Below are 17,059 nucleotides of genomic sequence, written 5' to 3' on the forward strand. Positions count from 1 at the left end.
GACCTTATAGCAACCGTTATAGTTCCGCATTATTCTGTTACACTAGGGATGAGTTCACGTAAGGAAAGAGAGAGAATGAAAGATTTACGGACTCATTTATTAAACAGTTGAGAATCGAACAATGACACAACAAAATGGGATGGGGGGGGGGGGGGGGGGGGGAGAGAGATTCGAGTTCAGCAGCCTGCCCGAACGTACGTTCATAACACGCCATGATAGCAGGAGGAAAGGAATTTCAGTAACGATCGCCGCATTATCAAATAGAATCCCATTTAGTAAACGAAGGGGTTGCAGGCGTGCAACGACCACCACCAGCAATTAGCCAAAGATTAAGAAGATGCTACTGTGCGTGAATCGCTCGGTAGCCTCCCGTACTAAAGCAATAAAACCCACAAGACGCGAAACTACTCACAATGACCAATCAGGTTCCCTCTGGGCCGCAGGGCGCGAGTCTACAGTGCACGTCGGTGCTCACGCTTACCGAACTTCATCTCCCGGTTCAAATGGTTCAAATGGCTCTGAGCACTATGAGACTTAACATCTGTGGTCATCAGTCCCCTAGAACTTAGAACTACTTAAACCTAACTAACCTAAGGACATCACACACATCCAAGCCCGAAGCAGGATTCGAACCTGCGACCGTAGCGGTCACGCGGTTCCAGACTGAAGCGCCTAGAACCGCACGGCCATTCATCTCCCGGAAGCGGCACCTTCGGTCTCCGTCACGGTCACACTAGAACTGACCTACTGCCCCTTTGTCCACCACCCATCCGCGGAGGGCGGTTGGCGCCCGCCCACGAAAAACGGGCGCGCACCTCAACTGGCCAATCATAGTGCCGGAATTTCACAGGAAGGTGACCTCGCGACCTTAAAATTGAACAGAAATAGCGTTTACAAGGTTGGTAACGCAGGTTGGTAACGCAGGTTGGGGAACTGAGAACAGAGGAAACTTTGGCAGTTACAGAATGTTCAAACGACACCACGTGCTACCCTGGCGATCGGAAAAGGGATGGGAAATGGGAGGCCATTATGTCTCCTAGGAAGACTGCTCCCCTCGCCCATAAATAAAGAAAATTTCTAGCATAAAGCTCCTCTCACACATCAGTGTGAGACAAGCTGTAAAAATCGTCAAATGAATCAGGCAACCCATTGAAATTTTTAATATTAACTGAATTATTATTTTACCGAGCACCAGAATGCTTGGATTAGAAATATGAAATACGAGCACTGAAAGGTGAATGAAGTGCACGTCTTTCTTGATCGTTCCTGTGATACCATTGAATACTGACCATTCTTCCTGGAACACCTTGTACGAGTCGTATTCCAAAAGTAAGGTCCGATCGGTAGCGAAATGGAAGCCAAGTAAAAATGAAAAGTGTTTTATTTGCAATAGTTAGTCACACATTCCAACAATGTCTTTACATAGTCGCCACTTCGTCTGAGACATTTATGGTAGGGCTGTACCAACTTCCCAATATCCTCGTCATAGATGGCAGCCACCCGCAGTTTTCACCGATTCACGGTTGTCGTTGTCTATGATAAAACGTTGACTTCATAGCCAGCGGTTCATGTTTTTTTTTTGGTCATCAGTCTACCGACTGGTTTGATGCGGCCCGCCACGAATTCCTTTCCTGTGCTAACCTCTTCATCTCAGAGTAGCACTTGCAACCTACGTCTTCAATTATTTGCTTGACGTATTCCAATCTCTGTCTTCCTCTACAGTTTTTGCCCTCTACAGCTCCCTCTAGTACCATGGATGTCATTCCCTCATGTCTTAGCAAATGTCCTATCATCCTGTCCCTTCTCCTTATCAGTGCTTTCTACATATTCCTTTCCTCACCGATTCTGCGTAGAACCTCCTCATTCCTTACCTTATCAGTCCACCTAATTTTCAACATTCGTCTTTAGCACCACATCTCAAATGCTTCGATTCTCTTCTGTTCCGGTTTTCCCACAGTCCATGTTTCACCACCATACAATGCTGTACTCCAGACGTACATCCTCAGAAATTTCTTCCTCAAATTAAGGCCGGTATTTGATATTAGTAGACTTCTCTTGGCCAGAAATGCCTTTTTTGCCATAGCGAGTATGCTTTTGATGTCCTCCTTGCTCCGTCCGTCATTGGTTATTTTACTGCCTAGGTAGACTTAACTTCATTGACTTAGTGACCATATCTTGATGTTAAGTTTCTCGCTGTTCTAATTTCTACTACTTCTAATTACCTTCGTCTTTCTCCGATTTACTCTCAAACCATACTGTGTACTCATTAAACTGTTCATTCCGTTCAGCAGATCATTTAATTCTTCTTCACTTTCACTCAGGATAGCAATGTCATCAGCGAATCGTATCATTGATATCCTTTCACCTTGTATTTTAATTCCACTCCTGAACCTTTCTTTTATTTCCATCATTGCTTCCTCGATGTACAGATTGAAGGGTAGGAGCGAAAGGCTACAGCCTTGTCTCACACCCTTCTTAATACGAGCACTTCGTTCTTGATCTTCCACTCTTATTATTCCCTCTTGGTTGTTGTACATATTGTGTATGACCCGTCTCTCCCTATAGCTTACCCCTACTTTTTTCAGAATCTCGAACAGCTTGCACCATTTTATACTGTCGAACGCTTTTTCCAGGTCGGCAAATCCTGTGAAAGTGTCTTGATTTTTCTTTAGCCTTGCTTCCATTATTAGCCGTAACGTCAGAATGGCCTATCTCGTCCCTTTACTTTTCCTAAGGCCAAACTGATCGTCACCTAGCGCATTCTCAATTTTCTTTTCAATTCTTCTGTATATTATTCTTGTAAGCAGCTTCGATGCAAGAGCTGTTAAGCTGATTGTGCGATAATTCTCGCACTTGTCAGCTCTTGCCGTCTTCGGAATTGTGTGGATGATGCTTTTCCGAAAGTCAGATGGTATATCGCCAGACTCACATATTCTACACACCAACGTGAATAGTCGTTTTGTTGCCACTTCCCCCAATCATTTACGAAATTCTGATGGAACGTTATCTGTCCCTTCTGCCTTATTTGACCGTAAGTCCTCCAAAGCTCTTTTAAATTCCGATTCTAATACTGGATCCCCTATCTCTTCTAAATCGACTCCTGTTTCTTCTCCTATCACATCAGACAAATCTTCACCCTCATAGAGGCTTTCAATGTACTCTTTCCACCTGTCTGCTCTCTCCTCTGCATTTAACAGTGGAATTCCCGTTGCACTCATAATGTTACCACCGTTGCTTTTAATGTCACCAAAGGTTGTTTTGACTTTCCTGTATGCTGAGTCTGTCCTTCCGACAATCATATCTTTTTCGATGTCTTCACATTTTTCCTGCAGCCATTTCGCCTTAGCTTCCCTGCACTTCCTATTTATATCATTCCTCAGCCACTTGTATTTCTGTATTTCTGATTTTCCCAGAACATGTTTGTACTTCCTCCTTTCATCAATCAACTGAAGTATTTCTTCTGTTACCCATGGTTTCCTCGCAGCTACCTTCTTTGTACCTATGTTTTCCTTCCCAACTTCTGTGATGGCCCTTTTTAGAGATGTCCATTCCTCTTCAACTGTACTGCCTACTGCGCTATTCCTTATTGCTGTATCTATAGCGTTAGAGAACTTCAAACTTATCTCGTCATTCCTTAGTACTTCCGTATCCCACTTCTTTGCGTATTGATTCTTCCTGACTAATGTCTTGAACTTCAGCCTACTCTTCATCACTACTATATTGTGATCTGAGTCTATACCTGCTCCTGGGTACGCCTTACAATCCAGTATCTGTTTTCGGACTCTCTGTCTGACCATGATGTAATCTAATTGAAATCTTCCCGTATTTCCCGGCCTTTTCCAAGTATACCTCCTCCTGTTGTGATTCTTGAACAGGGTATTCGCTATTACTACTGAAACTTGTTACAGAACTCAATTAGTCTTTCTCCTCTTTCATTCCTTGTCTCAAGCCCATATCCTCCTGTAAACTTTTCTTCTACTCCTTCCCCTACAACTGCATTCCAGTCGCCCATGACTATTAGATTGTCGTCCCCCTTTACATACTGCATTACCCTTCCAATATCCTCATACACTTTCTCTATCTGTTCATCTTCAGCTTGCGACGTCGGCATGTATACCTGAACTATCGTTGTCGGTGTTGGTCTGCTGTCGCTTCTGATTAGAACAACCTGGTCACTGAACTGTTCACAGTAACACACCCTCTGCCCTACCTTCCTATTCATAACGAATCCTACATCTGTTATACCATTCTCTGCTGCTGTTGATATTACCCGATACTCATCTGACCAGAAATCCTTGTCTTCCTTCCACTTCACTTCACTGACCCCTACTATATCTAGACTGAGCCTTTGCATTTCCCTTTTCAAGTTTTCTAGTTTCCCAACCATGTTCAAGCTTCTGACATTCCACTCCCCGACTCGTAGAACGTTATCCTTTCGTTGATTATTCAATCTTTTTCTCATGGTAACCTCCCCCTTGGCAGTCCCCTCCCGGAGATCCGAATGGGGGACTATTCCGGAATATTTTGCAAATGGAGAGATCATCATGACACTTCTTCAATTACAGGCCACATGTCCTGTGGATACACGTTACGTGTCTTTAATGCAGTGGTTTCCATTGCCTTCTGCATCCTCATGTCGTTAATCGTTGCTGATTCTTCCCCCTTTAGGGGCAGTTTCCCACCCCTAGGACAAGAGAGTGCTCTGAACCTCTATCCGCTCCTCCGTCCTCTTTGACAATGCCGTTGTCAGAATGAGGTTGACTTCTTATGCCGGAAGTCTTCGGTCGCCAATGCTGATTATTTATCAAAATTTAGGCAGTGTCGGGGATCGAACCCGAGACCGAGGACGTTTTGATTATAAATCAAAGACGCTGCCCCTAGACCACGGGTAGCAGAGATGCAAATCGGAGGGACCAAAGCCCGGGCTCTATGGAGGGCGATCAAACGCTTCCCTTCGAAAACCCAGCAGGGACGTCCTTCTTGCCCCTGCAGAGTGCTGCCAGGAACTGAAGAAGGAAATGCATGATAGTTATGTTATGTGGTCTGCATCTAATCAGGCGAAATCTCTCACGGGCACTCATACTCGGCGGGAGACACTGTTTTCTAGCATCTTTACGTACTCACTGTGCGCTCAGACTGAAAAGACAGACGTGACGCGATGAACTGGCATACTAGAGACACTGTCCAACACACCTATGCCAAACTTTATCGGATTCGCGACCGATCGGACCTTGCTTTCGGAATACGCTTCGTATATTCCAAATCCTTTTTGAGTGTCTTCCTTGTTGCTTTCTGTTTGCTGTGGACAGTGCTCATCAATTTGTCTCGTGCGACCCAATACACATGTCCGTGGAGTCCAAGAGGGTAATTGTTTTTGTGATCATGGTTTTCTCAACATCATCATCATCATCAGGACCCTGTTCCTGCTTTAGCTTCTTAGCTCCATTGTTTCCTTGGCTGACCTACATTCCTTACCCATTTGGGACCCGAGACACTTTTCTGGGGAGTCAAATACAGTAAACGTTGTTGTCGTCATGATTTTCTCATCATCACTATTTACATTCATGGATTAGATTTGAGGAGCCTGTTACAGCATCAGCTTTCTGGCACCATCCTTTGCTGGGTCGACCTATATCATTTACCCATTTGAGAATACAAGTTGTCCCAGGAGGTCAATATTCAGCAACGATCTATCCAGCAAAAAGCTTTCGTTTATGTTTATTTGTGTCGACTTTTTCTAATATTACAAGTACTTTAAACTCATTCCTAAGATCTTAGCTTCTTAATCTATCTTCTAGTTTAAGATTTGAGGAATTTCCATAACGACGTCACTATTAGCTTTATATCTTCCCTATTTGCTATTCAAGCCACGGATCCCTAAAGTAGGTGTGGAACAGCTCATATTTTATAGAATTTTAGTTGCGTTTCTTTCATTGTCTTTTTGTTTAATGTTCTTACTATTGTTACGCAGGCACCCTGAGATTTTGTTGTCTTATTATTTATTTCTTTATCATTATCAGAAGGAAAGTCACATTCACTTTCTCGATGATTTTGTTTTAGATACCTCCTGTTATTTACCTTAGAATGCCATTACTTTTCTCTTTTCTACTGAAATTATAATTCTGCCAATTTGATTTAGTTCAAACTTGTTTCTTTGCAATTCTTTTTCTGAAGTGATTATTATGCTCTGGTCTCAGCATACATTGATGTTTTTATGTAATGATCATTATCTAGTTCTATTCCTGTGTCGTTTTTTGTTCCCTGATTCCACTTTTCAATCATCTCGTTTATATAGAAACTGAATAAAATTGAGGAAATACTGCAACCTTGTTTAGTTGTAATGCCATGCTACCTCGTTTTGTTCCTTGTTTGTTACTCATAGACGTCTCTTAGCGACGAATGACCTATGTTCCTGTGGTAATGTGTTTCTGTATGCTGTGCGTGCAAAACTGACCGAAGAAAAGTACCGAATCAAGCTGGAGAGGTGCGTGGTTTCTTCTGCCTACGAAAAGTTGCACTTCTCTCTCACCGCGATCTGCGAACGCACGCTGTCGACACAATTCGTCTAAGTAGCACAATAAAGAACAGCGACTGTTACCGAACATACGTCTAACGCTGTTGTGGTTTATGTGCTGACAGCATGTTTAATTCTCACAGCTGCTGCCTACAAAGCTCTCTGAAGCGCAGAAACAGAGTTCTTATGCTACTACGCTGTGGTATCGTATGATTTCCAGTACCGGCGTGTGAGCGCTGAAGCAAACATATTACTCGACCCAAAGATTCCGATATTTGCCGACTTCTGGTGACTGAGGACTATTAGTACTTAATGAGGAGCAAATAAAATCCATATACAACAGCTACCTTATACGTTTAAATACAAAAAGTGGTCCAGAAATTTTGAAACAGACTTCTAGGGGAGGTGGAGCACATATAAGAACTGAGTGATAACTGAAGAAAACATCAGAAGCGAAGAAGCTCAGAAAGCATTTTATTAAGTGTCAGATTTTGACAGAGCAATGATGTCACACGATCCGATTGGGTCGAACGCAGACTGACGAAGTCAGGAATATGCAATGATTGAGAACTGCTCAACAACCCAGGGCGGGAGGACGACGGTTCAATCCCGCGTCCGGCCATCCTGATTTAGGTTTTCCGTGATATCCCTAAATCGCTCCAGGCAAATGCCAGGGTGGTTCCTTTGAAGGGCACGGCCGACTTCCTTCCCTAATCCGACAGACCGATGACCTCGCTGTCTGGTCTCCTCTTCAAAACACCCCAACAACCCATGGCAGCAGTCGTCGCTAGGTGCTGCTGTACACGAAAGTACTGGAGGGGAACGTGCGGATTTCCTCATTCCAGTGCCAGAGAGCATACAGGGAACATGGAATACAATACGAACGGTGAGTTTGCAAAAAAATGGTTCAAATGGCTCTGAGCACTATGGCACTCTACTGCTGTGGTCATCAGTCCCCTAGAACTTAGAACTACCTAAACCTAACTAACCTAAGGACATCACACACATCCATGCCCGAGGCAGGATTCGAACCTGCGACAGTAGCGGTCGCGCGGCTCCAGACTGTAGCGCCTAGAACCACTCGGCCACTCCGGCCGGCGGTGAGTTTGCAGATATGCACTTAATGTGCGAGGTAGCTGAGTGCATTGGACCATCGCTGAGAACGCATTTGTCGAGGACGCCACCCAGACAAATATCAACCGCATCACAGTTTCTTTGCACGACAGTATCGAAATTTGTGCAAATACGAGTCATTAAGAAGTGGCAGGGCTAGCGAGGGCAGACTACGAACGGCTCGTTCGGTCGTTAGGGACGAAAGTGTGTTGTATGCTGTGGGTAGTAATCAAAGCACCAGCATACGTGTCGTTGACTCGGTCTTAAGATTGTCTCGTGGCAGCGACGAGCGTGTTTTGAACGCCGAGTCCTTACATAACATTCATCTCCAAAGCGTGCACCCTACAAATGTGCGTTTCACACAGTGGTTTCTGCAAGGAAGTGGCCGAGATGTGCATTTCCCAGCTAGTGTGTTGTACACTGATGAGACTCCATTCGCTAGGGATGGCGTATCCCATCACCACATTGAACATCTGTGGCCACCAGAAAACCCCCATGATGTTCGGCACCATGTACACAGTACACAACATCGCTTCTCAGTTAACGTGTGGGCAATTTTGGTCGGCGACCATCTATTCGGGCCGTACCTTTCACCATCCTGCTTGACCATCGTGAATTATCAGATCTTCCCAGCTTTCTAGAAGATGGTCCACTAAATGTGAGGCACATCATGTCGATCCAGCATTATGGGGCGCCTGCTCATTTTTGACTGGCTCCACGTAGGAATTTGAACAAGTCGTTCATCCATAGACTGGGAGTGTTGGACGGGTTTTCTGGCTCCCACCATCACCGAATTTACCGAGGTTTGATTTCTTTTTATGAGAAGCCATGAAATTTCTCGTATATCGTGATCCTGTGGCGTCTGAAATATATCGCTTCGTAGTAATCGTCGGCACACCTGCTACAGTAAAAGAAACTCCCAGTGCATTCGAGCGTGTCCAACAGTCAATGCTCCATATATGCCAGGTATGAAGGGTGTCTGTCGGTGCAAAGTTGGAGCATCTGTTGCAACCTTAGAGTTGTATTCGTGTCGTCCACCATGTATGCTAATCACATCCTGTAAATGTCTCAAATGAAACATTTTCTAGCTTTCTTTGCGATCTTCGACGTCTGCTACCACTTACCTTACCTCTAATCGTTTGTGGTCATGGACTGATATGCAATCCTCAATCCTTGTGATGTGCCCCACCTCCCTTAGAGACATTCTTTTACTTTAAGTCTTTTATAAAGTATTTTAAATTTTGTAAATTATTTGCTACAAGGAATATGTTATATTTTGTGCGCAAAAGTTTCCATTCAAATTGTTCATTTTAGTTATATTTTTAATAACCTTTCAGTTTATATTAGACCTAATTACAAAATATAATATTTGCTAAAATACCAGAAAGGTACTCGTAGTTTTTCGAGGTAGGGGAGCTATGTAATCGTTGTGAATGTACATTACACATTTTCTTGACATCTTCGGAATTGCCATTTTCGGCTTTGTCATGTTGATTTTGAAATGAGCTTCAGCCCGAAACTAGACATCGAATGAAAAATAAAATATTTGCAACTTGGACTGGTTATCCGTTCTATTGATTAACAGAAGTTGCTGACCCGAATTACTCCAGTATGCTGGAAAATTTTGGAAATTTTGGTAAGGTCTTATGGGACCAAACTGCTAAGGTCATCGGTCCCTAACCTTACGCACTACTTAATCTAACTTAAACTACCTTACGCTAACGACAACACAGATTCCCATGCCCGAGGAACTATTTGTTTCTCACATCATGCGTATCTCTTTCTGATAGCTGAGTTATTTCCCTACAAGCATCTTTTCTTTTCAGTTTGTTTTTATAATCGCAGCTCGTAGTGACCCATAAACATTTCTGTTCATGATAAAATTCTATTAGCTTAAATGCTCTCTCCATATAACACTTTATACTCCAGTATTTTGCTGCGTGGATTAGCCGAGCGGTCTAGGGGCTGCAGTCATGGACTATGGTTCAAATGGCTCGGAGCACTATGTGACTCAACTGCTGAGGTCATCAGTCGCCCAGAACTTAGAACTACTTAAACCTAACTAACCTAAGGACATCACACACATCCATGCCCGAGGCAGGATTCGAACCTGCGACCGTAGCGGTCACGCGGTTCCAAACTGAAGCGCTTAGAACCGCACGGCCACACTGGCCGGCCAGTCATGGACTGTGTGGCTGGTCCCGGCGGAGGTTCGAGTCCTCCCTCAGGCATGTTTGTGTGTGTGTGTGTGTGTGTGTGTGTTTGTTCTTAGGATAATTTAGGTTAAGTGGTGTGTAATCTTAGGGAGTGATGACCGTTGCAGTTAAGTCCCATAAGTTTTCACACACATTTGAACATTTTTTTGAACTCCAGTATTTCGGAACAGAATAGATGCACACCATTTGCAAGAGCAGGCACTGCCTCCAGGGGATTGCTCTGAGCGCTTAGGAACTTAACTGCTGAGGTCATCAGTCCTCCAGAACTTAGAACCACTTCAACCTAACTAACCTAAGGACATCACACACATCCATGCCCGAGGCAGGATTCGAACCAGCGACCGTAGCGGTCGCGCGGTTCCAGACTGTAGCACCTAGAACCGCTCGACCACACAGGCTGGCCCTGCAGGGGAAACAGCGGGTGTCGAAAATAGGTTTTTCAGTACAGCCACAAGTCGAACTCAGTATGTTTTATTGAGTGCCTTCTCTCTTTAATTTAATCGCGAACTAATGTACTTCAAACTGATTCTTTTTTTATAGTAAAAAGCACAACTGGTCAGTAGAACATATTAAGTGTGACTTGCGTCTTTCCTGAAAAACGTTAATACACAGCCTCTAGAGACACAACCAATCGCTACTGAAATAACGAAAGTTCGACCTGGTGCCCTCACAAGGAGAGGGGCCCCAACGCCATCCAATCGCGAACGCTCTGATGATGTTGTCAGCAGACCAGTCCGCTACCAAGGTCTTCCGCTTAGCTCTTGTTACAGCAGAGAGAGACCAGGGGGCGGTGCAAGGCAAAGAATAGAGACGCAAAGTCGCCAGGCGGGGAGCCACTGGTGGTATCGCTAACAACGATGAGACAGGACAGACGAACACGTAGGGGCGACAGACACTACGACCGACCAGGACACAACACGAGGCAAGCAAGTAAGAACTGACGGTATAAACGCGGCGAGACAACAACAATGCAGGAACACTCCAGGCAACGACAGTATGTCTCTCAACACGCGGAACTAGAACGCAGTACAGTTGAGATGCACACGCGAACTACGGCGAGTATCTTGCAGCCAGGGTATCTTTTTCTTTCGTTATTTTGATTTCATTCCCCTGCCCCTATGGGCAGGGGAGGGCTGTCAGCGGCACAATCCGCTGCTCTTCAGCCGAGTAACATGACAACTAATAGGAGAATAAAATGTTACATATAAGACGATAAAAAAGCGGGACATAAAACAGAGTAATGGGTGATAGTGAAGGTAAAGATACACTGACATGGAGACGTTCATGGGGAGACAATTAAAAAAGTCGACATAAAGTGAAATAACACAGTTGGCGATTCGTAGAGCACAAAGAAGACACTGAAGGCACATGCACAGGTTAAAAGTCGGCCACAGTATTAAAAACACTCCAGAACAACACACTTTAAACCGACTTGGAGCACACACGATGAAGAATATAACTGCCAGGTGGGACCTGCAGAGGGAGAGGCCAGAGAGAAGGGAAAAGGAGGGGACAGCAAGATGCGGCAGGAGAAGGGGCAGGATGAGAAGAGTAGGGGTGTCAGTGGGTGCACCAAGAGGAAGGAGACAGGTGGGGCAGGAGATGATGAGGGCAGATAAGGCAGGAGGGAGTGCAGAGACACTGAAGGGGAGCACAAGAGAGGGGGGGGGGGGTGAGTAGGAGGGGGAAGCCGCTCAGGAGGAGGGAGGGGGAAGAGAGGGAGCCCTGAGGAGGAGGCAGGAGGAGGATGGGGTTAGAGTTGGTAGGAAGGGTAGATGCCAGGGCGAAGCTCATCATCTGGGAGGGGTAGATGGTGGAAGTTGCGTTTTTAAAGTAGGTGGACGGTGAGGAGATGGAGGGAGGGTGGGACACATCGGTTAAGGTGCGGCAACGGACTGGGGGTGGAGAGGAATGGAGACACCAGGAGGTGAGGGGATCAATAAGGCGGAAAATATATAGTGTGCAGGTGTGTGGTGGGTGAAGAGGCCAGGGTAGCGCCACGCGGTTGCCTAAATACATGACCGTCGGAAACTCGATTGGCTGCGGACTTCACGTGGTACAGAGGGTGGCACACTCACACGATGAGGCTCACGGCGCAAGCGCGCTCCAGGACACAGAGACCCCTAGTCAGTAACCACGTTCACAGTCTGTGGAGCTCATTCGACTTCCGCACCTTCCGACGCCAGAGCTCTGACTTGCTGCCCATACTCATGAAGCAAATTTGGCTAACGAAGCAGTTGGCCTAGCGTGTATGCGCCTTTAGGTGTCCTTGCTGTTCCCTAAAATTCACATGCTGCAAAGTCCTAGTGTTATGGGTGACCATGTCCTAGAATCTGCAGGGTCTTTGATCTGCAAGTGGCATCGCTAGTGAACCGCCAAACGCAGCCTGCCTTGCACAGAGAAACCAGAGCACAGATTATTTTTCCCTTTATTGTTATTTAACACGTTTACATAAGGTGGGCTGGCAGCAGCACACTACGCTGCTCTTCAGCCACAAGTTTGACAAATGAAAATACAAAGAAGACACATAAGATATTGAACAAAGTGGCAGGCAAGAAACAGTAGACACAGAAACAAATAACAGGAAGCCATTCACACTCGACCAAAAACACACTAAAAAAACTGTCGGCACAGCACACAAACACTGACGACTTCGACGGCACAGGTGAACAAAGGTGCGTGACGGCGAAGAACACTAAACACAAACACGATGGCAGACACAGGAGAAACTTATGGCGATGATCTCCGGCATGCAAACGTCCACGTAACGTGTGCAAGTCTGGGGACCTGCCAAGAGGGGAAGAAGGGGGTGGGGGAGGGAGAGGGGGGAGCAAAGATGCCAATGGCAGAGGAGATGGTAGGAGGAATAGAGGTATGGGTGTAAGGGAAGCCCAGGGGAGGAGAGGGGAGAAAGGGAGGAGGGTGGGAAGGGGGAGAGAAGGGAGAGAGGGTGCCCATAGGAACAAACACAGGAAGAGGGAAAGAGGATCAAAGTGGGTAGGAGGGGTAGATGGAGGGGAGGAAGGCATCATCAGGGAGGGGGAGCTGGCGGAAGCCACCTTGGGAGAGGGTATGGAGAGTGGAGAGATGGAGAGCAGGTGGGACGTGGAAATACAGGCGTGGCAGCAGACGGGGGTGGGAGAAGATGGGAGAGACCAGCGGGTGAGCGGGATCGAGTATATGGGAGGTGTAGAGGATCCGTATCTGTTCGAGGAAAAGGAGGAGGTGAGAGAACGGAATAAGGTCGTAGAGGATCCACGTGGGGGAGGGGAGACGGATGCGATAGGCGAGGCGAAGAGCATGGCGTTCTAGGATCTGAAGGGATTTGTAAAAGGTAGGAGGGGTGCAAAGCCAGGTGGGGTGAGAGTAGCAGAGGACTGGGGTAGCGCCGCGTGGCGCCTAAAATACATGACCGCCGGAAACTCGATTGGCCACGGACTTAACGTGGAGGGTACGGCGAGGCTCGCAGCGCAGGCGCGCGCCAGGGCGCAGAGACCCCTAGTCGGTATCCACGTTCACACCCTGTGGAGCTCATTCGGCTTCCGCACCTTCCGACACCAGAGCTCTGACTTGCCGCCTGTACTCATGAAACAAATTTTGTCTAACGAAGCGGTTGGCTGTCATTCATTGACCTTCGTTTGCCTAGCGTGTATGCGCCATTAGGTGTCCTTACTGTTCTCTAAAATTCACCTCCTGCAACGTCCTAGTCTTATGGGTGACCATGTCCTAGAATCTGCGGGCTCTTTGATCTGCAAATGGCTTCGCAGAACCCACCCTGCCTTACACAGAGAAACTAGAGCACAGAATCCAAGTGCACAATTTCTTCGATGTATGCTAATAGCTGTGCACGGGAGGAATGTACCAGACAGTCTCTCACCTTACTGAGTGGGGCTGTCGACAGGTGGCCTGCTGCTGTCGGGAAACCAGCTGACGTGCGACTGCGGCCTGGTGTGGCTGGGCCACTGGCTGCGGCGGTGGCTGCGCGAGTCGCTGCAGATCCACACGGTGGTGGTGGAGGGCGCGCAGGAGATGGCGGCGGCGGCGCGCCGCGCCACCTGCCGGGACGCGCGCTCCTCGCGCGAGGTGGCGCTGCTGCAGCTGCGCGCGCCAGACCTCTCCGTCGCCTGCAACCCGAGCGCGCTCAGCCAGGGCGGCGCCGCCCCGCGCGCCGGCCGCCTCGGCCCGCTGCTGCGCGCCGCCTGCCTGCTGCTCGCCACGCGATGGGTGGCCGGCGTCTAGAGCGGCCTCAGGGGGGCCCAGTCTCTACGTGTACTCAACAGCAGCGCTACTGGTTAACGACTACACGAAAAGAGGTCATCGCTGAGAATCATTCCTTACCAATGGGGCAGGCCAGTTCCTCACACGACGTAGAAAATAATGACGTTGATCTACGAAAGGCAGAGAGAATGGGGCAAGCTAACACAGTGGAACTATGTGGTATTCAAGAGGTCCTGCTGCCATAAGCAACAGACATTCGTTCGGGCACCTAGCCAGGTTACCATTTCAGTTTCGACAGCTTCTCAAGATATCTTCGTCATCTGCTGCGGTAAATAACATCGGTTGTGCTCGTTCTATAGGTTCCAAACGTATGTCCAGTGTTCTTCAGAGTGACCTGCACTGTTGTTTTGATGCGTGATTTCTTACAGCACTGTGATCTGGACTTTGGTTTAGATTATACAGGGCGTTACAAAAAGGTACGGCCAAACTTTCAGCAAACATTCCTCACACACAAAGAAAGAAAATATGTTATGTGGACATGTGTCCGGAAACGCTTACTTTCCATGTTAGAGCTCATTTTATTACTTCTCTTCACATCACATTAATCACGGAATGGAAACACACAGCAGCAGAACCCACCAGCGTGACTTCAAACACTTTGTTACAGGAAATGTTCAAAATGTCCTCTGTTAGCGAGGATACATGCATCCACCCTCCGTCGCATGGAATCCCTGATGCGCTGATGCAGCCCTGGAGAATGGCATATGGTATAACAGCCGTCCACAATACGAGCACGAAGAGTCTCTACATTTGGTACCGGGGTTGCGTAGACAAGAGCTTTCAAATGCCCCCATAAATGAAAGTCAAGAGGATTGAGGTCAGGAGAGCGTGGAGGCCATGGAATTGGTCCGCCTCTACCAATCCATCGGCCACCGAATCTGTTGAGAAGCGTACGAACACTTCGACTGAAATGTGCAGGAGCTCCATCGTGCATCAACCACATGTTGTGTCGTACTTGTAAAGGCACATGTTCTAGCAGCACAGGTAGAGTATCCCGTATGAAATCATGGCCATGAATCGAGGAAGTACAGTACATACTAACGAAACTAAAATGAGCTCTGACATGGAAACTAAGCGTTTCCGGACACATGTCCACATAACATCTTTTCTTTATTTGTCTGTGAGGAATGGTTCCTGAAAGTTTGGCCGTACCTTTTCATAACACCCTGTATAATACGAGTATCTTAACTGTTCAGATTTGAATGTTTCTTAAAGCTACAGCAAATCTTCGTATCCCATCTGTTATGTGTTCATCTTCTCGTCAGCAGTGACATCCTGATTTTCATACGTCTCACGCAATGTGTCGTTTGAATTGTAGTGTAATGAAAGCATTCGCCTCTGAGCGCAGCGTAACCTACAGAAAGACAGTCTGCGTCTGGGACCACTATATCCTTATTCATAATACGGGTTATAACGTTTGTTATGGGTTATCTTCAGATATTTATCTAATAAACGGAAGAGGATAGAGCTGAAGATGACCTATAATAGTCGTCGACACCGACAATCCGAATGAATAAAAAAAAGTTTACCCAGATGTAACGTATCATTACTTTAAAAGCGGTCACTGTGCCTCAGAAGTCATGACTGGAATTTCGTCAAAAGAAAACCGGTCTTTATTTCCGATCGTTTGTACCAATGAACATCAGAAAGTACATAAATGTAAGTCGTAAAAATAACAGGGTCATTACAGCAAGAGCTCATTTCATTTTGTAACTATAAAAGTGAATCTAAGTATATAAGTGTGGCCGATTGAACTGTGCGTCGGGAGTGTACTCTGCACGTGAGGAAGATGTATAAACAGTACTTTCAGTTATTGCGAAGAGGTTAAATCTGTTGTACGGGTACTGTTGTTTCAAAGGCGGAGCCCAAAATAAACATTAACAGCTGCAGCGAAGATTAGTGCGAGTGAAAGACGCGCTAGATGAAACATTCCGCCACTAAAGAATGTCAAGCATATTTTTTAACTACAGTATCAGTTTTACTAGTCAGAGCAAGCTCTGAAAGAACTTCCTAGGAGTCATAGCTATTTTTGTGACTGAACCGTGCCATCTGGGAGCAGTAACTTTTCTTTTCCCTCTTTTTGGTTGTAGCTCTGACAGGAAACAGGAATGGCTAGATTACGATTTGTATCGGGCAAAAGAGCTTGATGAAACAGCCCATAAGCTGGACCTTTGTTCCTATGACCTAAGAACCACATGAGCGACGCGGTCCAGCATACAGTTTAAATTTGTAGGGACGGTTCTGGCTGGGACACAATCGTGCGTCAGTAGTGAATAAAGGTGTAGCTATGGAGGAAATGAAACATATCTTAGGAATGATTTCGCAGAATTAACTGAACAACTGAAGGGATGTTTTCGATAACTAGCTGAAGCAATCGTTATTATTTCAAGCAAAGACACAGAATGATGCACCAATTGACAAAAAGCTGTCGAGCTTTTATCCATGGATGCCTGAAAAAACTGTTGCAGTTTACTGACGAAGAGAAGGAAAGCATTTATAATGTTACCAAAGAAAGCTTTTACGTAGCGTAAATTAGAGAAATCATCCTGTCCTGGTTTGTGTAACAGGTGGCGCTTGCCTGGGAACAAATGAATGAATGTACATCAGGGTCACAAATTAACCACATTTCCTTTTCTATTACAGACTTCTTAGGCTGGATACCTGAGATACAATAAATAACGACAGATGAAATACTAACCACTCACAGTGAATTCCATATGCCCATCAGAAACAAAGAACGCATATTTAGCTAATGTTATTGTATTTAATAAAAGTTCCTTCGTGGGAACTAGTATGATGTTGTCCATATTTGCTATTTTGTTATCACAAATTGTTGAAATACAACTAAAATTTTTCTATAAAATTACTTGTTTTATTTCATTCAACAGCAAGAATAGTAACAGCCACATAGAACTTCCTTACAAAACCCAATTCTTAC

At 46.0% G+C, this 17,059-nt stretch overlaps 1 protein-coding gene across 1 annotated transcript in view; it reads left to right on the forward strand.

Annotated features, from left to right (window-relative positions):
- LOC124593797 (chaoptin-like) overlaps positions 1-16,597 on the forward strand; it is a 161,715-nt gene extending 145,118 nt beyond the window's left edge. The window contains exons 9-10 of the mRNA XM_047132145.1: positions 13,745-14,014; positions 16,512-16,597. Coding sequence (XP_046988101.1) covers positions 13,745-14,014; positions 16,512-16,597 — 356 coding nt within the window. The remainder of the gene's footprint in view (positions 1-13,744; positions 14,015-16,511) is intronic.
- The last annotated feature ends 462 nt before the right edge of the window (positions 16,598-17,059 follow it).

Source organism: Schistocerca americana, chromosome 2 (genome assembly GCF_021461395.2).
Source record: "Schistocerca americana isolate TAMUIC-IGC-003095 chromosome 2, iqSchAmer2.1, whole genome shotgun sequence".
Lineage (NCBI taxonomy): Eukaryota > Metazoa > Arthropoda > Insecta > Orthoptera > Acrididae > Schistocerca > Schistocerca americana.